Below are 24554 nucleotides of genomic sequence, written 5' to 3'. Positions count from 1 at the left end.
TAACAGGCTATATCTAAAACTGGTTTTGATCCCTGGGTGACCCAGGTCTTCAATACAGAAGTGCCTGAGTTTGCCCCTGTCCTCTAGTATGCAAGGACCACATCAATATGGATGGCATCAATGGTAATGCCATGAGACTCAACGTAGCTCAGCGGTATTTATAGAAAAGTCTAGTGCAGTTTTCAACACTATTCACCAAACAGCATATTTCAGTGCGCTCTCAAGTGATTTCAATAGTGACGTTCAGCACTGCTCCAATAATATTTAAATGGTGTTGCATTATTGACTAACATTGCACGTTGGGCTTGTTGGTATAATATAATGGAGGCAAAAGGCATAGTGCATCAGAAACAGGACACAAGAGGAAGAACTCAGACAACACACACGTTTGGTGCTTAACGTGTGTGTTGTCTGTGTTCTTCCTCTTGTGTCCTGTTTCTGAATGTAGCACCTTTTGCCTCCATCAAGCAATATTGACGTTTAACGCTCATCCAATAATACTTCAATGGGGTTTCAATATTGATGTTCAACAATGCTGCAATAATATATCAATGGGGTTTCAATATTGATATTCAATACTGCTCCAATAATATTTCAATGGGGTTTCAATATTGACATTCAACACAGTTCCAACATTATGTCAATGGGGTTTCAATATTGGCATTCAACATATTTCAACAATGTCTCAACAGGTTTTCAATATTGACATTCAACACATCTTCAACAGTTCTTCAATGGGCTTTCAATATTGGAATTCAACATGGTTTCAACAATCCATCAATGACTTCTCAAATTGAAACGACCCAATGATGTTTCAACAAAATGTCGCGGGCCAATTTTCAACACCTCTCAACAATTTCCTCAATAATGTTTCAACAAAGCCTCAATGTGCTTTCAATGCCATTTGTTGACATTGACCAATGACTTTTCAACAACTTTTCAACAATTTTTTTTGTAAGGGTTCAGACCATACACTGTACACAGATTTACACCTTTAAGAATCCCTAAGGGTGAGAATTGTCCTGTAACTCCCAGCCTTTCACTCATAAAAGTGTAAGCCTGGGAGTTATAGGAAAAAAAAAAAAAAAAAAAAAACACTCTTAGAAATGTAAATTGGTTTGCAGTGTATCATATTGCCACGGAGAAGAAATAGTGATGCGATGGTGTATTTACAGGTATTTACACAATTGCAGCAACGCTGGAAGCACAAGATCACTGCTCGAACCAGCCGCGTGCCCTATTAGCTAAATCGTCTTCGTTGTTTATGGACACACCATGTCCCACTGCTCCGTAACACCACGCCCCGGTCGCAAAGCCGCCGTTTAGCTGGTAGTGTTTAAGGGGGCGAAGTCGCGGGGGAATAGGTTTTCAGCCTAGAGACGTGGACGACATCAGTGGGAACAGGGGCAGACGATGAACAATAGTCCAACGGGGAGACTTCGTAGTTGACGTCGCCGAGCTGGCGTAGGATCTTGCAAGGCCCGATGTAGCGCGGGAGAAGTTTCTCGAACAATCCGACGCGGCTGCTTGGTGTCCATAGAAGAACTAGGGACCCTGGGGAGAAATGAACGTCCCGGTGGTGGCTGTTGTACATCGTCTTCTGTGCAACCGGTGAGGCGGTGGGCGGTGAGCGGGCAATCTGGCGAGCTGTGTGAGCCCGGGCGTAGATGTCGCAGGCTTTGGAATGTTGGTCGTGGGTGGAAAAAGTGTGTCGAAGGGTAAAGTTGGGTGGCGGCCGAACAGCAGATAAAACGGTGAAAAGGCGGTGGTCTCGTGGCGGGACGAATTATAGGCAAATGTTATGTAGGGTAACGAGTCGTGGCAGTCCCTGTGGTCTGGAGAAACGTACATGGATAGCATATCCGTCAACGTGTGGTTGAGCCGCTCAGTTAATCCATTGGTCTGGGGGTTATATGCGGTGGTTAGCCTGTGCACGGCAGAACAGAAACGAAGAAGACCTTCGACAACGCGGGACAATAATGTGTGGCCGCGATCAGTGAGCCTCGGGGCGCTGTGATGTAGTATGACGTCATGCAGAAGGAAATCCGCAACATCCGTAGCGCAGCTTGTCGCCAATGCTCGCGTGATGGCGTAACGCGTCATGTAGTCAGCCACGACAGCAACCCACTTGTTGCCTCTTTTAGACGTAGGAAAAGGGCCTAGGAGATCGATACCGACGCGAAAGAATGGTTCGGAAGGGACATCAATGCGTCAGCGGGTCGTTTGCGGCGCTGACAGAGTGCACAGGCAGCAACGTTGCGGCGCACAGAGCGATACAGGCCCGGCCAGTAAAGGCGGCGGCGTACGCGGTCGTAGGATACGGGAGACACCGAGGTGGCCGCCGGTGGTCGCGTCATGTAGCTGCGCAAGAACGTCTTCCCGAAGATGTCGAGGTAGAACAAGCAAAAGTTCCGGGCCTTCAGGGCGAAAATTGCGGCGGTACAGAACGCCGTCGCGAAGGACGAATGCGCTGATAGCGGGTTCGGGATGCACAGAAGCTACCCGTTCAATGAGGAGACGTAGACAGTCATCACGGCATTGTTCATTGCGAATGTCATGCAAGTCTGAAATGGCTAGGACGCAAGCATCCGTGTCGTGGGCATCATGGTCTGGACTATCGACCGAGTGACGGGAGAGACAGTCGGCGTCCTTGTGTAAACGGCCAGATTTGTAAAGAACAGTAAAAGTGTATTCTTGTAGCCGCAGCGCCCACCGACCCAGCCGTCCAGTTGGGTCTTTCAGCGATGAGAGCCAGCAGAGGGAACGGTGATCAGTGATAACGAAAAATGGGCGGCCAAATAAGTAAGGGCGCAATTTGGCCACTGCCCAAACCAATGCCAGGCACACGCGTTCCGTGATAGAAATCTTCCGCTCTATGGTCGAGAGAAGGCAGCTTGCGTATCCAATGACGCGCTGTGCTGTCTTCTGCTGCTGAACGAGAACAGCTCCTATGCCATGGCCTCTGGCGTCTGTGTGAAGTTCAGTAGCAGCGGATGGGTCGTAGTGAGCCAGCAATGGTGGAGCCGTTAGCAAGCGGACAAGGACGGCGAAGGCTTCAGCTTGCGCAGGTCCCCATGAGAAGGAAGCACCTTTCTTGAGTAGGCCAGTGAGCGGGTGAGCGATGTCGACAAAGTTCTTGATGAATCTGCGAAAACATGAGCATAGGCCAACAAAGCTTCTGACATCTGCTGTGGATGACGGTAGGGGAAAGTTGTGGACGGCGCGCGAATCTTGTCTGGGTCGGGCTGAATTCCTGCGGCACTGACAAGGTGGCCGAGAACAGTAATCTTGCGGCATCCAAATTGGCACTTCGACGAGTTGAGTTGCAGGCCAGCATGTTGAAAAACACCAAGAATGGCCCACAAACCCGTAAGGTGACTTGCAAATATGGGCGAAAAAAAACTATCACGTCGTCTAAATAGCATAGACAAGTGGACCATTTATAGGCCGCGAAGTAAAGAGTCCATCATTCGCTCGAAGGTTGCCGGGCATTGCAAAGCCGAACGGCATAACCTTGAATTGATAAAGCCCATCCGGCGTTACAAAAGCGGTCTTTTCGCGGTCCATGTCATCTACAGTGACCTGCCAATGTCCCAGAGCGAAGGTCTATGGACGGGAAGTACTGGGCTCCATGCAGACAGCCCAAGGCGTCATCAATACGTGGCAGCGGGTAGACGTCTTTGCGTCCGATCCTTATTCAGATGTCGGTAATCGACGCAAAAGCGCCAGCTGCCAGTCTTCTTCTTAACAAGGACAACTGGGGAAGCCCACGGTACTAGACGAATGTTCAATGACGAATTTAGTCAGCATTTTGTCCACCTCGTGCTGTATATAACTTGACGTTCGGCATATGACACACGGTACGGCCGTCGGCGTATGGGATTGGCGTCTCCGGTATGTATACGGTGAGTGACCACTGACGTCTGGCCTAAAGGACGACCATCAAAATAAAAAAAAATGTCGTGATAAGCCTTCAAGATGCGGCGTATCTCAGTAGCCTGCGTAGGGAGAAGGTCAGTTGCGATCATCTTGCTTAGTTCGTCCACTGCAGGGTTGGACTGATCGAATTCGCCCACGGAGGATGGTGGACCTTCTTTGTCCAATACGGAGATCTCGCAATCACCAATAGGCGAGATACCGGCCAGTGACATGCCTCTTGGGAGCACCTGCGCGCAGTAGGTGAAGTTGAGGAGAGGGAGTGTGGCCTGGTTGTCTGCAACAGTAGGGTGTGCGGCACGGCGACGTTCCTTTCAAGCATTACGTGAGCACGTGGACTCACGACATAGATGCCGTCAGGAACAGGTGGAAATGAGGTCAGACTAACGTACTGGGTGGATTGCGGTGGTAGGCGGATGTCCTCGAGGGAACATAGGCACGGTCTGGTCTCTTGTGGTATGTCGCAGATCTGGGGCAGTTGAAGCTGAATCACACCGGACGCGCAGTCAAAGAGGGCGGCATGAGATGATAAGAAATCTAATCTTAGTATAATATCGTGAGGGCAACGTTCCAAAACAGCAAACAAAACAGTGGTAAGGTGCCCTGCGATGCTGACACGAGCAGTGCACATTCCTATCACGGTGGGCGTCCCTCCATCGGGGACGCGCAGGGTGCGTGACGCAGCAGTTGTGAGGTCTTTGTTCAGACGGCGGCGCAATCGGGCACTCATCACAGACAGTTGCGCACCAGTGTCGATCAACGCCGGAATGTTTATGCCATCTACTATAACATCAACCAGATTTTGTCGGGTGGGTAAAGTCAGCAGAGGTTTTGTTGGTCGAGTCGGCAGTGCAGCATCACCTCCGGGAGCTGCAGCAGTTAGTTTTCCGGGGAAGAGCGTCGGAGGTTCATGATGGATGGCGGGCGACGAGCTTGAGGCGACAGGGATGACGGCCGACGAGCAGGTGGCGAACGGAATTGGTGACGGCGGAATGACAGTGCGGAACTGTTCCATGTAACAGTAGCGTCGGCGTTAGGCAGTTCCTGGTCAAATGGAGGCTGGAAACGGCGCGGGCTCAGTCCGGAACGGTAATAGCCACAGGGTGGTCATTGAAGTGACGATCCGACTCGGCTGAGGCAATGGCGGGCAATGTGACCGATTCGACGGCAGGCAAAGGAGATAGGTCGATGATCTGCAGTTCGCCACTCGGCCGGGTTTCGATAGCCTGGAGCGACCCACTGGCCAGGCGAAGGAGCAGGTCCATCCGATTGTCATGAAGGCGCTATAGAGCAAACGGAATGAACTCCGAGATGTTCGAGTTCTTCGCGGACTATTGCTTGGACAAGTGGTACCATGGGCAACCTGTTGGGATCACTGACGCATGGAAAAGGGGTGGTAGGTGACATTGCTTCAATTTCGCGCAGCACAATTCGTGTCACGTCTTCCGAAGTCGATGGTCGCTGCATTCTGCTGTCCTCGCATGAGGAAGTAGCAGCTGTGTTCGGTAAGCGGGCGAACAACGTTGGAAAAGTTGTAATGTGGCGGCGCTTTGCCAGCTCAAAGCGTTGGCACTCCTTGATAATATCGCCGACGGTCACACAATTCCTACACATTAGCAGATTGAAAGCATCGTCAGCGATGCCCTTTAAAACGTGCCCGACCTTGTCCGACTCACACATGTCACTGTCAGCCTTGCGGCACAGAGCTAGCACGTCCTGGATATAAGTGACGTATGATTCCGTGGAAGTTTGTGCATGAGTCGCTAGGTCTTTCTTCGCGGCGTTCTTCCGCCCAAGTGGACGGCCAAACAAGTCCTTCAGCTTCTGCTTGCACGTTTCCCAGTCCGTAAGCTCATCTTCGTGGTTATCAATCCACACCTTCGCCGTGCCTTCAACTAGAATATCAAGTTCGCCAGCATTACAGTTGCATCCAACTTGTTGTGTGTACTCGCACGCTCATACATGGTGATCCAATCTTCCACGTCGACGTTACTGGTTTCCGCAGAACGTTCCTGGATCTTTCGGATACGCCAAGACAATGGTTGGGGTTGTCGCCGCTGGCGCAAGTCCCGCGTCCTCCGTCATGATGTTATACCTAGGCGATGACCACTGCGGAGCTACTTGGTCTCTTGGGTCTCAGCACCTCCACCAAAATGTCACGGGGCAAAAATAGTGAAAAGATGGTGTATTTACAGGTATTTACACAATTGCAGCAACGCTGGATACACCAGATGGCTGCTCAAACCAGCCGCGCGCTCTCCTAGCTAAATCGTCTTCGTTGTTTATGGACACACCATGCCCCACTGCTCCTTAACAATATTTATTTTGCCTTAAGATTCAAGTTTTGAACTTGCGATGCTGAATGTGCATGGACGACAGGTGCTCATGTTAAATTTTAAACGCGCAGTTAGATCGCTTCCTGTTTCAGCGCCACCGGCTATTACAACTTTTACCACGACCTTCGAAGTGTGTCTAGACAGTCTCGGCGCCCTTGAGTGCTCTCTGCGCTCCCACACTGACAAAGGGAGTGGGGAGTAGAGTAAGTTCTATTTGGTTCAGACGCACACGAAGCCTGTAATCACTACCTTGGATGAAATTGAGCTATTTAACATCGCGTCATCACAGTTTATTTTTTTCTGTCAGATTTCCTACCTAAAAATATCTCTCTTCGTCAGCGTGTATGAGGTAACACATTCATTTACTTCTCGTCCGGTTACGTGGTTGCATAACGGCAGAAAACGGCTATCTCTTGAAAGAAAGGAGCGAGAGAAAAATGAAGTTCATCTATCTTGACGAAGAATGCTTTCAACTGGAAGACAAGAGACGACGAAAGTCGTTCTACCGAATGTCTTCGTTTAGCTTAAATGAAGAGAAGTAACTGTCGCTTTCTGAGAGCGCTGTTCGTTCTGCTTTGCAACGACCGAGGAGCGTCGTGGTGCAATGAAACCGGAAAAGTGCTTCAGGCTAAGAAACGGAGCTTGAGAAGCGCTGGCTCGTGACCTGAGACGCGAAACTATGAATGTAGCTGGCCGCACTCTCCACCGGGAGTTACTGTTAGAGTGGAAAAAACAGAACAGCTGAAACAACTCATGAAGAAGGAAATGCGACACAAAGCGAGGAATGCGGAAGGGGACATATCCGCAGTGCTGCGTGAAGCGCAAGGCGACGCGAGCGAGAATGTCTGACAAAAGCAACGAACGGCCGTATAGTATTGTGGGCGCTATGGCGAATGGGCTTCATCTTTCGGCGGGCGAGTGAGCGACTCCACCTGGGTTTGTTGTCTCTCCGTGATCCTGCTTATTTATCGCTTTCTCTTTTCCTGCTCGCTTCATGTGCGCTGTACCGGCGGCGTATTGCGATGCTGCCTTGCGAGATGAGGAATGACGCGAAAAACAACCACCAACAAACACGTTACTTTTTTTGTCGTAGCGATTTCTTTTATCTTGCCTATAGTTTAACCATGAATACTTTGGAAATGTACTTTCAAGATGCTCTGAAGTTGTTCTGCAATGAGTGATTGTGTAAGAGCTGGTGCTCTATATATGGTGAACACAGTTTGGATGGATTTTCCCGTGGTTTTATGACTAGGCTGCAGAGCTTTCTTTGGCAGCCCACTGTTCGGCTTGCGGGAGCAGTTTTGGTACACGTTTTGGGTCGATCACGTCACTTGTGTGACGTGGTCAACCCAAAAGGTGTGCAGGGAGTCAATATTTATTTATACGTTAGGTAAGCAAAAATGCCTAGTAAGACATGGAGCATTGTTGAACGGGCATCAGCACTGAATTATCGCAAAGCAACGTCTTTGACAGTAAAGGTTTCGGGAGGGCAGATATTTTATGGGAAACGATCCCACGTTAGGCCAGCCGTGAGCGTCACATATGGCTGCAAATATGAAACGTGTGCTGCAATCTCTGCATGACAATTGCAGTATTAGTGTGCAAACAATATCAGGGGATATGAAATTTCACAGGAATGTGTTTCACTAGATCTTAGGCAACAGTTTATAGAAACAGCAACTGAATGCAAAAAAAAACAACGTCCCTCGCCAAATGCGAGACAAACCATACGAAGAATTGCTTTTCAATTTTCAAAAAATGCCCGAAGTAATCCCACATTTGTGCTCAGCATTATTGATTAAATTTATGTTACCAGTATGTTACCTGTTACCAGCTCAACTAAAAAACGACGTATTGCGAAGTCACCGTTGGCCTCCCTCTAAAGAAATTCGTCGGTCCTTCCACTCCGTGAAGATGGTTAACCAGCAAAGCTGAAACGTGCGGCCCCGGTGTTTATCACTGGGTTAATCGCGAGGGAGAGGTAGGTGGCAGTATCTCCCGCTTCCCCTTACCTGTATCTCCCACTTCCCCTTACCCGAGTGAGGAGTAGCAGGCAAGAGACACGATCTCCAGGCCGACCTCTCCTCCCTTCTCTGTATTAAAATCTACTCCTCCTCCCTCCTAATCGCGAGGGTTCAGGAGAGTATTTCTCAATTATGAGGCCACACACACGTTCGGCTGCGACGAAGAGAACGACGCCACTGACGGTATGCCCGCAGTCTGCCGTTATCGCTTGCGTTGGATGTCTCGAGTTTTCATGGCAGCGTGCTCAGTAGCATTCGCCCGCCCCAGTGCCGCTTGCGATTCTTCGAAATTAAATTACTTCAAAATTAAATCTGTTCGTTGCCTAAGACAATGAATTGCCTCATGCCCACTGAGGCAATGGCTCATACTCCCGTAAAAGCGGCCTCCCCATTACGACGACAGAGAAGTGAAATTCGACGCTGGAATGCTTAGCGGAAGTGAGCTGTGGAAGCAGATGACGACGACGAACGCGGGAGTGAGGGCACAAGTGCGTGCCGAGCACGAGCCAACAAGCCAGCTGCGGACGAAGACGACAACGCAACGCCCAACCCAATGCTGATGATGATAGTTTTGTGTGGACAGGCGTTTTTGCCTAGCCATATAAAGTTTCGCTTTAAAAGTCTAGCGACAAGTGTCGAAAACGATGCAAGATTCATCGCATTGTGTTATGCTGGAGGCTTCGTGCTCAATGATTACCTGCCTGAAATACATACAATAGGCCGAAGCTTCCACACGTCACCGAAGCTTCCACACTGACGTGCTAAAATGTTTCCAGCAAACAATTCTGCTGTGACCTCCTGATTTTTCTGCATATCGACATACGTTCTTGGTTCAAGGCAACACAAGGCCCCGCACTACTGCATCAGTCCAATAGCATCTGGCCAAAATCCATATTCCTTCTGTACGACATCCTTCTTATTCATCCGACCTGTTGCTGGCGTTTCGTTTTGCTGCCCCGTGTGTGATGGGTGCTGAAATGCTGCTCTTTGAAATTTCTGATTATTACAAGGGCCGTGCAGATTACGCATGCCTTCTGCAAATCTCCTAACATCGTGATGAATGCTAAGGTGATATAAATTCTGCATATATTTGCACTCTCGTCGGATAGCAGCAGAATAGGCAAATGAGCACGTTTTATCTTTTATCCTGTCATTGTTATAGACAAGAAACACTGTCTTGGCTTGTAACGCATTGGAAACAGCATTGCTTTATTCAGATTCTGGTCCAACTAACCATCTCTACGTTTTAATATTACTGTAGCAGGAATCTTCGCAGCCGCAGAAATGTCTGGTAATCAACTCACTCGCTTCCGGGGATTACTCGCTGAGCTCTTAAATATTGCTCTGACCACCGCGAATTTTTCAAGAGAGTTCCATGAATTCCTAGCACAGTCTCCGTCGACATTTGTAGCCAACGATGCTGGCGACGCGTCGGGTAATAAAGGATTTACTACGGACCCCACCGGCCCCGATTGCCGTTGGGCGAGTCTCAACTAGGTGTCGTGTGGAAAGTAGGCGGCCCGCTCTAAATTAGAGCCTCCGGCGTGCGATAATAACGGTCGTTGCACAGTGGCGTCCGTTCTGCGATCCCCCAGATTAAGAATAATTTATGGAATGACGCTTCGCACTACCAATTTGTGTCTCGCTGATCTCGTATAGCGCGTAATGTGGAAAAGCGGCACACGTTCTCCGGCATTTTCGGTGGACCTTTCGGTTTTCTCTTTATTTTATTTTATTATTTTCTTTTTTCTTGTCACAGTAACTTAGTATTTTGTGTACTTCATAATTCGTTTTTTGGCATTCTACGCACACAACTGGACCGAAATCTTATAGTTAGAAGACGAAGCTGCAGCACAATTCAGGGCTGCTAAAAAGAACGTTTACTATAAAGTTATTGCTATTTTGAACAAACGTAGAACGACGCTTTTTTTACGTTATGTTTTTTGTGCTCTTGTTCTGAGGAAACATCAACTCCAATAAAAGCGCCCCCTGCTCCCTTTCAGATCTCTTGGTCGTTATCGCCCCCAGTTTGCAAGTGCGAGTTGCATTGTTCTGGCCGAGCTACACTGCAAACGTTTCAGCAACACTAACTAAAATTATGTAAAAGCAAACGGATACCGTGCACCTTGCGGGTGTGTGCATTATAAGCCTTCTTGGTCGTTTTTATTCAAGTGTAGTCTTGTGTCCACGTTCGTCCTGGTTGTGTATTTAGGCGTTTCGATATTACAAGATTTAATTTTAATTATGTCATGCATTGTCATCAGCTCTACTTCAAAGAGGCTTCAAATGTTTCTTGGTGCAACAAAATTTATTTAAGGTTGATTCAGAAAAAAAAAAGCTTATTCAGGCAGGAGGTGAGAATTTTTGTTACATTGAAACTTCAGCAGAGGAAATGTCTGGTATAGACTGCCCATAGCAGTTTTTCGTCCCCTGAAAAGGTCGTGTAAAAACTTAACGCACATCCGGATAATTCACCCGGGTCACGATACACTGTCAATTATCTCCTAGCTATCTCCTGATGTTCTTTTTTTTTTCTAGTATTACATCTCTCGCCGCAATTCATGTGGTGCCGTGTTTTTCCGTCTTCCGTTTTTTTCGTGGCATTACTTATGAACCCAGCTTGAAGGATAAATATTGTTTTGCTTCCAACAAAACTCCACACATGTTTTGAGAATTCATACATACTCTAATAAAGTACAATGCATTCCGTAATATACCACATCATCACGCAGCTCAGCAGCAGATGTTCTCACTGATAGGTTTCCTCTGACAGTCAGTAATCTAACAAAGAAAAAAAGAACCTATAAAAAACGTGAAAGGGTTTTACACCTTGATAGTGTTGCCCTTTTTTCAGTAAAAAACTGACTGGTTATATTAGGCTGAAATCAGTCTACTTTGAGCGCACTTCGTGTATCCGATCCACCGAACGTGAACGTTGTGTATCTAAACCACAACTTGCGTCTATTCTCTGTGAAATGAAATACTACCGCCGTTAGGATAATGAAGCTATGTCATCCAAAATTCCTTCATTGAAAGCAACACCCTGCACAAGTGGCACAGGTTCGCGACACTGGGTGAAAAAAAAGTCTCACTGACCTCCCGACTTGTGTTTCTTTCTGCTTTAATTATCCTATTCATACTATTATTCTTTAATGCTATCAGTCTACTACTTTAACGATTGACGAAACCACAGATTGCATGTAATACTTGCATATAGCACATAGAATGCATATAGACGCCTGGTGAAGAATAACCGAGATGGAGATATCCAAGAGTCGTGGCCTTAGTCAATTAAAAGTGAGCCTGTCTCCCGTTAATATGTTCTTTTTTTCAAAGGCGGGTGAGCCTGTTTTTAAATTTTGGCACGCCTTCGAGGTCTGGGGTCATCTCAGTTGGAGCCTCTTTAATGGCTCGGTAATTAGCCCATCTTGTCTACGCAAGCAAAGCAGTATTCCCAAGTTCTAGATTTGTGCTTTTTCAAATATCTACAGTGGACATGGCAAAATACAGTAAAGTACCTTTTAAACAGATTGAAAAAAAACTTTAAAAAATGGGGGCGGGTTAATTTTAGATTTCCGAAGGCGTCTCAGAACAAGGATCTCGTATGTTGAAACGAGGGTATTTTCTAGCTATTTTGTTCGTATCGATTCAGTTTATCGAAAGCTTCCCGTCCGCTTATCTCATTTTCAGTGAACCGTTTCTCATATGATCCTGATTGTGGGTGGCGGCGTTAATTCAAGCGTTTTACTGTGCCTGCGGTTAAGAGCTCGTAACTGGCTTTGCAGTGGCGTCAGTCTCTCTGTCAGTACGTATACTTTCGCCGTCGTCGTCAAGTCATTGTTGTTATCGTGTCGTCCTGTGACCACCTTTTCATTACGCACCTTCGTCCTTACAAAAGTCGTTATCGGAGTTCTGTTGCGTTTCCGCTGCGTCACAGTTACCTTCGATATACTTTCCGTTGAGATGCGATTGAGTATTATGCATAATTTCCTGCCGGGGGCGCCCTCACCATGGGTTAAAAAAGGCTCACAAAATTATGACTACAACCACTTAGATTAGAAGTCTGCGCATGCACCAACTTGCTCAATCTGTATTATTTTTAATTCTTGCCCTTACGGCAAAGTGCGGCTGAGAGTCAGACGAGCTAATTGCTGATCTACTGTGGAGTTTTCGCGATTAGTAACTTGTCTGGGCGGTTGCGTTGCATATGAGCTGTGGAACTTGTGCATGCATTTTGAACACTTTAACAAGTGCGAAGTTGTGTGCACCGCAAAGACGTTCTTTTAGAGAAAATGTGAAAGCCATCTGCTGTCGCAGTGAAGGAGTTCAAAGGAAAAGTGCGCAAGTCAGGTAGATTTTCTACATATTTCCTAGGCGTGGGCAGCGCTACCCGGACATTACCAACTCGCCCAGCTTGCTGTGTTAATTTATATTTTCTAACTTCGCAAGTTACTGCGCCTTTTCATAAGTACTTCCGCATCTTTTCGTATTTACACATTCAACGCATCGCATTCTGGCTTTGGTTGTGCGGGTTTATGATTTGTGGACTAGTGGTCTTGCCCCATAACGTGAAAACTTAATAAAATCGCGTCGCAGAAAGAGCTTATTCAGCGACAAGTATTTTCCGGTGTGCAGTTATAAAATTTTGAGGATGCTCAAGCTTCGCCTTAAAAGTGTAATGCGATAGCATTCAAAGATCCCCTGACTGCTTGTCGCGCTTCCTAGCAACTGCAGATTTCTTTCACCTGCGAAGCTGTTCTTAGTCGAGCGTGCGCCGTCGATGACGGTCCCGCTACGCAGGAGCAGAGCCGGAGAGGTCACGTGACCCGCTTAGCTGGGAGGAGAGGAGCCGACCAATCAGAGCGCGCGCCGGGGAAGAGGAGGAGAGGCGCCGGGGTATAATAGCAGGCGTTGGTGCCGCGCGCTCTTCGCACGATGGACGCCGCTCGGCGTCCATCGCTGTTAAAAGAAACCTACGCGACAATCGCAGAAACAGAACGACCACAGCTCCGCTGTTTTAACAGATTTCACTTCTTCGAACTGGCTGCATTTTTTTTCTCCACCTTTGACTCCACGCGTCACTGCCGTAAGGGCACTCACGCTGCCGCGCAGGCGAGCGCCATTTGGATGGTGTTGTTGCAAGGAATCGATCGAGCGCTGCGCGATGCTCTATGAATAGTAGAAACGCTGGAAAGGGGATTTGTGTTTGAGCTTTCGCGCAACAGAATTAGTTTTCTCGTATATTCAAACCAATTCGACGCTTTCATGTCTGTAGGTTGTGTTTTAGATTGTGCTTTACAAGGTTTTCTGACGCATTTTACTTTGAGAAATTCAATTAATTCAGTATCGCCTCTGCGCCACGGGGAGGGCCTGCGGGGTGGTGGTTCGGAATGATTTTTCTCCAAATGACGGTCGGCGCCGACACCTAATTTTTGCCACACGGGACCCTTAACGCTATCACGTTAATAATGTGTTCCATCAGGGGGACCCACGGGAAAACGATTAACAGTCGATACGCTAAACTGCTTTTGCTGGATTTCCACTCCAAAACAATAGTGTCTAGAAACCGTGTTTATCGTACCTTGAACTTCATACACACACACTTCTATAACCTCGACTTCATGTCGTTGCATGCTGTGGTTTCGCTACAGCAGAAATTCAGAACAAAGGAAGACAGCCTGAGTGTGAAGTTTATCACGCGAAGTCAAGCCCATGGTCAAGCCGATCTGCATTTCTGCGTGTCTGTCTATCCATCCATACAACAGTCTACAATCATTTAATTTAAGTTGAATTTAAGTAAATTTAAGTTGATCGTTATATCTGTTTTGTTCTTATTACACCTATAATCATTTCGTGATGCTGATAATAAGTTGACACCAAGACAGATTAAAAAAAAGAGCACCAATATCCACACTGAATATTTAATAATGACTTTCCGGCTTCGATTCACGACAGGTACTTGGCCGATGGGCTGGCGCTGCATGTGCGTCTCACGAAACAAAGGCACTTTAACCCTACTTAGGGACACTGGTCTCAATTAGATACTTAAATTACTATGGGTGTTGCGCGCTGGGGTGTATTTTTAGGTGTGTTGTGTGTCTGTGACGAGCCCTGTGCATATTAGTTTATTTTCCACAATACACATCAGGAGCAATATGCTAGGCAGGCTGCCAGTAAAATCTCCCCACCATTATTTAAAGAACATTCTTTCTCGAAGCTGTGCATACAGAAGATATATCAACACATGGGGAAACTAATTACGACTTACAGACATAGCAGGCAGACCACACAACTAAGGTTCAACACTTACCATGCAACGACGCTTTCATGTCTGTAGGTTGTAGGCGACAAAATACGGTGACGCACCACATTTGGCCGCGTTATTTATAACTTCTTTTATTCAAAAGTAGGAACATGCGAACAGCGAACCATGTTTGCATGGATACTCAAATTGCAATCTTCGAGAAGCGCAATGTGGTTGGGTCGGCACCAGCAATAGCCGTTCGCTTCATGTATACCCTCATAGATCTCACATTTGCCACAAGATGGCGAGTCAAACTAGGTCGTTGAAGTTTGCAATAACACGATGGTGAAGCGCACTGGCGTCCACACAAAAAAAAGGGAGAGAGAAAAAAAAAGTAGACAGTGGAGCACTTTCTTGGGTGCTTTTTTTTCGTTCTCTCTTTTTTTTTTTCTACGTGTGTTGGTGCCCTTCAACATAGCTAGGTCCATTACGATACCAAGTTTATCTGTTTCTTTCCAACATATCCAATTGCATAAACGAGAAATAAATCAAGCACATAAAAGCTGAGAGAGCTCGTGTTTTCAAAATTCTCGAGTTAAGGTAAAACATTAGGCGCTCGCTCTCCTTGAACAGTGCGCAAGAAGTGGTTAGCTGCATTTTCAAGGCTATAACATTCCACGAAAAGAGGCCGCGGTTAAGGTTTCAAAACCTTGGCCTGGAACGCGGAAGGCTGGAAGATGCATTCTTCCCGTGCCGGTCTCGGAAAGTAGTGACTGAGAAAGCGGATAAAGAAACGCAGCGCGACGTTGCCCGAAGCGGGCTCGACGAGCGAAACGCGCAGCGATTTCGCCAACGCTCTCGAGCGTCCGTTTTAAAGCGTCAGCGCAGAAATCCTTTCGTTGCTTCTGCAGGCCCCCATCCCGCTCACTGGCGCGCCGTCTCCGTTTTTCCACGCCTCTGCTCCGGGGAGAAAATTGCATGGCGCGGCGAGCGTGTTGTTCGTTTTCAAACGCCTGTTCCTTTTGTGCTTAAGTCATGACGCGAGTTTGGCACGTTTTCAGTCGGCTCAGCTGTGGCGAAGCGCCGCAGGGTTTTCGCGGTTCGGCCTCGGTATATATAGTTGCATGCAGTGAAGCGGGAAGCAAGTTGGGCCGACGGAATGGCCAAATCGCTTCCCCAACTCTAAAAACGAAAGTGTTAAGAAACCCTCAGCAATGGTTAGTTAGTTACAGTCCGGAATACAACAACGTGAAACATCGATCTAAAATTATGGGTCATAACATTCCAGACGCCACCTTAACACCCGCGATACACGAATGCGACGAAGTCAACTTCTTTTTCACTGACAGCTTGGAAATAACAATAACGCATGTTTAACGTAAACGCTGCACTAATATAAGACAAATCAACGCTAACGGCGCTGTACGGTACTCTTTTTACCGGCGGGAACGTTGCACGTTTGCCGGTTTTCGCTATCTAGGCATTTCTTTTGACCGATAATATACGCTGTGATATCAAAAGTAATAAAATTAAATTTGTAGCACAGGGATGCCTAAGGCAGAAAAAAAATGACGGCTAATAAGCGTTCTCTTAGATGAAAGGGGCCTCAAAGGAGCGTCGAACAACTTCAAAAGGGGACAGGGGCTCGTACTTTCTTTTGATGATTTTCGTTTTCTCCGCTTTCGTTTTGTCAGTACAGAGCGAGGTGGCGTATCCGAAATCCGAGATTTTTACGGTGGCCAATCCGACTTCGTCGCACGGTACGATGCACGAAATTTCGCAGTCCGTAAGCCCCCCCTCGATAGAAAATAAAGAGGAAGTGAACAAAAAAACGTCGTCTTCCTGCGATCAGCGGGCGTGCGAAGCAGCTTTCCGGGGCTGAGTGTCCCGGTTGCGAAGAACAAAGCGTTGACCCGGCGCGAGCCGACAAGAGCGATTGTAGGTGGAGGGGGCAAGGTTGGGGGGTAGAAAGACCGAATTGCGGCCTTTCCTGAGATCCGTCACAGTCAAATACTTTTGTTGTTCGGAGAGGCTTTACAAGAACAAAAATATGGGGGGAGAAAGAACAAATGTTCTGTCGAAATCAAACAGAGCATCGTCGCCCTTTCATTAGGTGGACTAAACATGTGAATTTGTGGCATTTTTTTTTTTTGATGCGTAAGACCTAGCGAGGAACTTCGTAGCGTTTTTTTTTTTCGTTCTCTTATTCGGTAAGCGGAAGTCGAGTGTGAAGGGAAGGAGAGCAGGAGCTACCGATACTATTGGTGGCAGCAATTGAAGCACGTAGCTGTACACATACAGCAACACCGGCATCGAGAACAGCATGGTATGGAAGCTTGTAGTATAATAGAAACATTTTGCTATACTGTGTTTTTTTTAAGGCTGCCTCTAAGTGTAATGTGTTGGCTTTCATCACAATGGACAATGTAAAATCGGTTTGCCGGTAAAAAAAAGCGTAAATATTCAGAAGAACCGTCACCACAAACTGGATGTTTCTAACATAGTGGACGAAAATTTGAGGGTCGTTCGTATTATAGAAAGGTGCAACTGCTAACATGGACGTCAGTGAGCACTGATTGGACAACACAAATTCCGAAAATCGGTATTCGTGAAAGCATTCCAGCCTTCGTGTAGCGTGTGAATCCCTACCAACTTGCTTAACCTCCTATCATTCTAAGTTTCAGTGTGATAATTGTGTAGCAGTTAGAAGAAAATGAATGAAAAAAAAGAAAACTCGTTTCTAGCCTAAAAATGTTTTCTTTAGCTTTAAAGCCATGGTGATACCATTTTACGATTACCACAGCCAACGTGCAGCACATCCCATGCACTGGACTACTTCAATTGCACAAACCTAATGCTATTGCAAATTTCTTCCGACGTGCGATGGCGAAATTCCTCTTTTTTATTTCATTATTAGAGGTAATCAATTTGATTATGCTTGTAATTTCTCTTTTGCCAGCTATCTGTGGGATAAAAAGGTGCTACAAGCGCTCTTCTGTCACAAAGGAGTTTAAATATACAGTCAGTAAGAAGTCTGAATAGAAATCGTTTTAAAGTGTACGCCAGCACATTGAAAGTAGGTTTAAAGAAAGCCTATCTTACACAAGTTCAAATATATAAGTTGTAAATTGCGGACTATCAAATATGGAGTGCTGACGAGTCCTGGATACATTTTCCGTGTATAGCCAGGAAGAACATGCTCTCCGGTAAATTCTTGCATATGTTAGTCTATACCTTATTCAAAGTAGTACCATCGTATCATGAAGGAAACGTTAACTATTTTAGCCGTCTAAACGAGCTACGTACATTATGGTAGCATTCACAATACACTAAATTGTGAGCTAATTATCTGTAGAGATGGGACTATGTACTGCTAGAACAGTACCTTGCGGTGTTCACTATAGCGAAGCTCAAAACGAAGACACATTAGTCCTAAGCATTCGAAAAGATTCACGTTGCATTGGAGACCTTAGAAATCCAAATTACGGCGCAAAAGTGTTTGTGTGCCACTTACTTAACGTAGCACTGGAGGCTGAATGATCCAAGGACGTCTGATTGAGTCATTTGTCTGATTATATATCAGGCTAAAACCAACATAGATAACCATGCTCTAGTGCTGCGTTTCCAATCGGCACTGAGAAAACCAGAGCTCGCGATTGCCTCTGCATACTTATCACTAGAGCAACGCACGATTTCAAGTAACTTAATCTAGCCCTATCAATGTCATCGAAGTGGCATGGCATTGATAGGCTGCACGATTAACTGCGTCAAGGTTATTTAGAAAGCTAGATGCAATGCTGTTGTCGCAAGAGAAGCCTGCATGCCCAGTTGCTTTATTGCTTTGTGCAGAAATTCTGTTTTTTTTCTAAACGGTGAGAAAATTAAGAAAAGCTTTAAAAACATACTTACAGTACTAGAGAACCGGAGAACGTAAACACGAGCTGATCAGGTCCCCGTGTGCTTGTTATGTGACTGTGCCTTTCATGCACGCAAGCATTGGTGCAGTAAAGCCCTTTGATGGAGAACTCCTTACCAGAGCAGCTCGTCTTTACGTTCATCGTTGCTCTAGCTCTGTAACCAGCTTTGCCACTATAGCCATTATATCATTAGATTTAGCGGCTGCTCGGTCTGAAAACTATTGTTGCTATGTAGCCACAACAGTTTTTCTTTAGAGCAAGTGACTTTTTTTGGAGAACCCAAAGAATATTTGTCGGCACTCCAGCGGTTTTGAAGTTAACAAAGTTGCTTAAAAACGACTTTGTAGAGCGTGTCTTATCATTGAAAGGCTACAAAACAGCAGTAGAAATCGTCTGTACAGCCGCGTCGGCTCCGTGGCTATGATAAACAATAGTGGGCTGCACTCACGGAGACGATATACATTGCGGGTAATTACTCCCACCCAAACAGGCTTCACATCGAACTCACAAAGTTCCCAGTCAGTTTTATTCTTTAAAAAATCTTTAGAATGTGTTTTAGCGCTGCGAGTGCTCATGTTCTCCTGAGTGCGTTCGATTGGTAGACGTACGCGAGCGTAGCAGTAAATTAAATTACCCAAACTCATTCCGATAAAATTTATGCTGAGGCATAGGACGCAGGATAGACCAAATGTATATAAAGGTGTAGTAACCGGAGCGGCTGGGCTTGTTCCCACGATTACGAAGGCACTACCTCCGATTTTCACTGCTTTAGAATAAATCATTAGTGCATGGAGCTTTCAAGTTCTTCAAGAGTTGTCTCGTACTATTTGACCTGTATAAAGGTCACGCAAGTCAACAACACGACCTAGATCATGTCGCATAACTCCGTTATTGTTATACCAACGCCCAAAACTACAAAGTTTGCAAGTGTAACGCGGAGCAAGTGCGTCTTTGTGACTGTTATTATCTAGGTGACTGTTATTATCTTGAACCGTGATAAAATTTTCAATCTTAAACTCTCATGGTATACGCAGGAATTCAGCTGTCATCACGCATTGCCTTTAAAATGCATTAGTAATGTGTAAGTCATCTATACCCTGCTGGAAAATTCACTGTTTATTCCCCACTTGCACGGGCGCTAGACGAACGTGAAAGGTTTCGTTAGATGCGCTAAGCCATGTTAGCCTATATTACAGTGTTCCAAAAGCGCCTAAATTATATAAAATTCACTAGAGACTTTCACAGACAATTTTGGCGTCATTGGAGCAGAATTTAGCATTGGGACAGCCTATGTCTACAATCTAAAAGAAGTATACACTCAAAGAAAGCAGGAACATTCACGCACTGATGTAGTAAATAATTCGGCCACAGGTGCGCCTCCGAAAAAAATTATTCAGGCTCGTTTTAGCCATAATTCAGGCCGGCCATGTGCACTTACGATGTCACAGAGAAGTTTAGTAGTCGCCGTGGCGGCGAATTCAATATGTTTCAATTTGCACCGCTGTTGCGGCACGCAGCTCATCCATAAAACACCATTTGGTATACACGTGGAAGTCGACCTTTTCGACGGGGCTTGCGCTGAGCTCCATTCGTATAGCTGCTATATATAAAATATCTTTCTCGTACTATCACGGTCGAGCTTCTGCATCTCGCCTGCACCTTACCTTAACCGGCTTCTATACGTCAACAACATATTCCACGCAACCTCATAGGTTTAGCGGCGTATTTCTTTCGTGTCGACACTTTCTGGAATGTCTTCTTTTTAACCAACGTACGCATGAATTCAGTTCCTAAATATTGGTATCTTCACATACTTCAAAAGTTTAGCGGTAATCTCGCGCAAAATAAAGATATATGTTTTTTTTTCTTTCGCGTCTGTCGTTCTTGTCGCCACAACAACGAATAAGCCGAATCTCAGGAGTGCACTCTGTCTTGGAAAACAACCGCAGCAACCACGCCGGTTTCCGAGCCCCGAGAATGACGGATGGTCCCCAGGGTAGGCTTTGTCGCGGTCGCCGCCGCCACTTGTGGATGGGTTCGCTTTTGCAGTTTGGGGACCAGATGAATAAGAGCTACGAGAAAAGTTGAAAAATCAACGCATAGAAAGCACACGAGCCAAAACGCTGTAAGTGTAGGCGTGCTCCAACGCAGCAGCAAATTGAGGCGTATAGCGACGAACGCCGAAACACGGAAAGAGAAGCGAAAATAAATCCTTATAGTGATGAAAAAGGGGATTCTGGAGAAACTCGGGACGCCATTGAAAATATAGCAAAGGACCCCAAGTGCGCATAGGAGTGACGTCATGTCGTTTCCCCACGAACGGATAACACAGAAAAGAACTTTTTCGTCGGAGCATTTGCAATATGGCCTATATTCTGGGCACGCATTTTGGACACGCGAAGAATGAGACGTACGTGGAACGTGACGCGCAGTCCAGGAGCGCAATTAATTCTCGCGGGTTCGTAGACAAGGCGCTTTAGAGGGCAGACACGGAGGCACTGGCGGTCGTGTATTACTTAAGCTGGGGGTAGAGCGCGAAGAGAGAAGAATGGTTCGCTGATGTCGTCTCTTCAAATGATCTGCACCATCTCTTGTTGTTGTTGTTCTGCTCCTCTTCGTCATCGTCGTCGTTCGTATGGTTGTCGTCATTATCCTAATTGTTATTGTTGTTTTCCAGCGTGAAACAGTTCATATACGTCAGACGCTTTGTTTTAAACCCACCGCTTTCGTAGTTGCAGAAAAACGTGATTTGATCCAAGTGATCAGCATTTTTGCAATTCCTCTAGCCCAGAAGTCTTGTGTTACATAAAATAACACACAGGCTTGCACTGATTCGGTTGACTTTACAAACCAAAAGGACAAACCGCTATTTGAAAACTCTTGTAGGCATTGCCTTCTTTTGTAATTTGCAAACAATACTTTTTCTCAACCTGCCTGACATTATTCAATTATTTATGTTTAGGTCTATTGTTTTATGTATTGAACATGCGTTCCCATCGTGAAGTACAGTGAAGCTTCAGCGACAATGTTGCATCTTATGATGGAGCCACTTATCAGGAATTGGCTATAGTTCCCCTTAAAATTTGGGGATTTCTCTTGGATATTTAGTGTTTGTGAAAGTGAGTACAGAAAATGAACAGTGCCATAAAAACGCAGCGCGGACAGAACAAGCAAATGCATATGTAGAATATCCAATATATTAAGTTGGATGATGACTCTGTACCGAGCATAATGTGCTAACCCTCAAGCCTCGAGCACATGTTTAAATGAAAAAAAAAATCATGCGGATGCTCCGCGCACTGTGGGAATCCGTCTAACCGAAGCTCTCGCGTCCACCGTACCTTCGCAGGCCAAAAAAGTGACCGAGCATCATGCCATCCCGTGGCGGCACAGGCAGTCTCCATTCCAATGACGTAGTTTGATGACATCATCAAAAGCGTCAACCAATCGGCGCGCGTCACAACTTCTTCACTCACATTTCTTTCTATCTGCGCCGCACCTCTTCCCTTCTCACAGCCCGAACGCCCTTCTCCTCAGCACAACCACCACCACCACAGTAACTGAACCCGTTCGACCAGAGTAAAGAAGTTCTGATTCATATAAAACCAAGCGAAAGTCCAAATAAAAAAAGCAAACGATGAACTGCGCAGGATGAGTGCTACCGGCTAGGATAAAACAATCTAGAAATACGGCAACGCAATAGCGCTGTTTCCTGCCAGTCATCTTGCTCACGAAGTTTTGCACATGCCTACTGTTATTGCAGGAGCCATTTTTGAGGATGGCGAGCGTGACTCGGAAACTGCGTTCCGCAGCGCGGTCGACCTGGTCAACAACGACCCCGCCCACGCACTGACTAGGTTCCGACTGGCCGGAGTCATCCAGAGGATACCGCCCCACGATGCCTTCCACGCTCGGAAAGCAGGTGCGTTACCTTTACTGTCTGTATTGCCTATGTTCATTGTTCCCAAGTATATATTCTAAGAAGTTAGCCAAAACACGATGTACTCTTTATGTAAGTTTAGACCAGAAAAGTGAGAGTTTTCCGATTCCAGACGAGCGCTCAGGTTCATTACGGAGCACCTCTAGAATTTTCGACACCCTTTCTCTGAAACTCTCTCAATCACATTTTCACCAAAAAAATATTTCCATGACTATTGCCGAACACTATTTCCGAACGCTATTGCCGAAACTATGGCAAGTAGATATCAATTTAATGCTTGCTGTATTTCGCACACAAGCGTCAAACATTCCCTCTGTCAGCATTTGAATAATCTCGTATTCGTACATCGTTCCTTCATCACAATTCAAATTTATTTCACAGCACCCCGACGTGATATGTTTTCATTTCTTCGTAGCATTGAGCCCCTTAAATGTGCTGCACGTGTCGTGCTTCTGCGTGTTTAACTTCGTTTGCGAGGTATTATAAATTGTTTCCTTTCACAAGCTGCTAACTGCAGCCATTATACGCATAATGAGCATTTGAGGCAAAAACATATCCGTGCTTTTTAAGTAGTTCTCATTTGCATTGCAAATAAGGGGATATGGCACAACCGAGCAGGCTCTGATACCACATGTCTTCTGGAGAAATGCTCGATGGGATCATAAAAAGAAATGATAATTGCAGCTGTCTTCTCTTTTTCGCAATTACCCGATAACAAAGGCAAGAGAGGAAAATCACCCTCTCATTCGTGGGGATTATTAGCCAGGGATCATCTTCGGGCATTACTCGGACCCAAGGGATGATAGCCGTGTTCGTTCGCAAGGAGACTGCGCTGCTTGAAAATATAATGGTTTCAGGATTTCAGAAGCTCTTAATCACGGAAGAGAAATCTGATTGGTGTATTAGAAAAAAGTGAGAAAAAACAACGCTATCTGTGGCAGGAAGCCTTAGCTCCAGACAAATAAGAACACGATGGTAACAGCATTCTTCGCAATAGATTTAAAATGGAACAAACACAGCCGTAAGCATTTGGACAATTTGATTAAACAACATGTACGGTCAAATGATATTTTCTATTATTTACTAATTTGTGTTTGACCTTGTCACCGCAGCGATGGCCTAGCGGTAGAGCATCCGCCTCGTATGCGAGAGGTACCGAGCTCAAATCCCGGTGCCGCCGGGAGCATGCCAGTTTTTCTAGTGAGTAGAGATGTCCTTTGGCCTGGTGCTCGGCTGTCGTGGCGGCTCACATCTCGAAAGAGGGCCAGATAGAGATTTCAGCAGTTGTCTCTGGGCGCCTCTTGTCCAACCGCAGACGGCCTTGTCGACGAGCATCCACCGTGGCTGTAGGAGGCAAGTACTGCCGCCGGGTACCTACCGGCAAAATAGGTACAAGCGCGCTCCCGGTCTGGTGCTCGGCCATTATGGGACCTCAACACTTGGAAAGGGCTGCTTGTCCTCAACCCGAAGGCTTCCCCACCTCAATAGGCGCTTGGGGCGCCACATGAGAAATGGCCCCCATGGGAATGGCCCAAACATCACTTTTTTCTGTGCTCACGAGGGCTTCGACGGGAATTCAGGGCACAGGCTCCTTTCCCAAGCGTATCGCCGCTGAAGGAAGCCGAACGCCAGGCCGGGGTACGCTTGTACCCATTTGAACCAGTAGGTGCCCGGCGGCGGTGGGAATCGAACCTACATCTTCCCACAGGCGAGGCGGGAGCACTAGGCTTTAGGACAAAAATTTTATATATATATTCGTTTGGTTGTCTAAGTCGAAAGTTGTAGGGCGCACTCAGATGCACCTAATGATATTTTCAGGATGTTATTTTTTACAGCCAGCAAAATGTTAAAAGAGAGATGTCTTAACATTGTGTCAGGATAAATTGTAGAAAAAAAAGAAAACTCGCCATCAAGGCCCTTCGAAAATGGATGTCCAGCGAAGCTCTTGATCACCACCAGTACAACTGCAGAGGGGAGCATGCAATGCTTTATGGCTTTGGAGTAATGGTAGTATGGTGTTATTTTAGAGTAATGGTAGGAATGGGAGTAATAATAATTTGGACAGCACGCCGCCGCCCATAGCGGTGCTGCAGCGACATTGAGATCAGTTGTTAGGCTGGTTATTTTATATACGAATGGCTAGGGACGTCACACCTC

General features: G+C 46.3%; 1 protein-coding gene across 1 annotated transcript in view; it reads left to right on the top strand.

Annotated features, from left to right (window-relative positions):
• LOC119461601 (glutamate receptor ionotropic, kainate 2) overlaps window positions 1-24554 on the top strand; it is a 237773-nt gene that overhangs the window by 88064 nt on the left and 125155 nt on the right. The window contains exon 2 of the mRNA XM_037722955.2: window positions 22221-22379. Within this exon, the coding sequence (XP_037578883.1) occupies window positions 22221-22379 (159 nt within the window). The remainder of the gene's footprint in view (window positions 1-22220; window positions 22380-24554) is intronic.

This window comes from Dermacentor silvarum, chromosome 8 (assembly GCF_013339745.2).
Source record: "Dermacentor silvarum isolate Dsil-2018 chromosome 8, BIME_Dsil_1.4, whole genome shotgun sequence".
Classification (NCBI taxonomy): domain Eukaryota; kingdom Metazoa; phylum Arthropoda; class Arachnida; order Ixodida; family Ixodidae; genus Dermacentor; species Dermacentor silvarum.
Note: the sequence above shows the minus strand (reverse complement) of the source record. Positions and strands in the feature narration are given on the sequence as shown.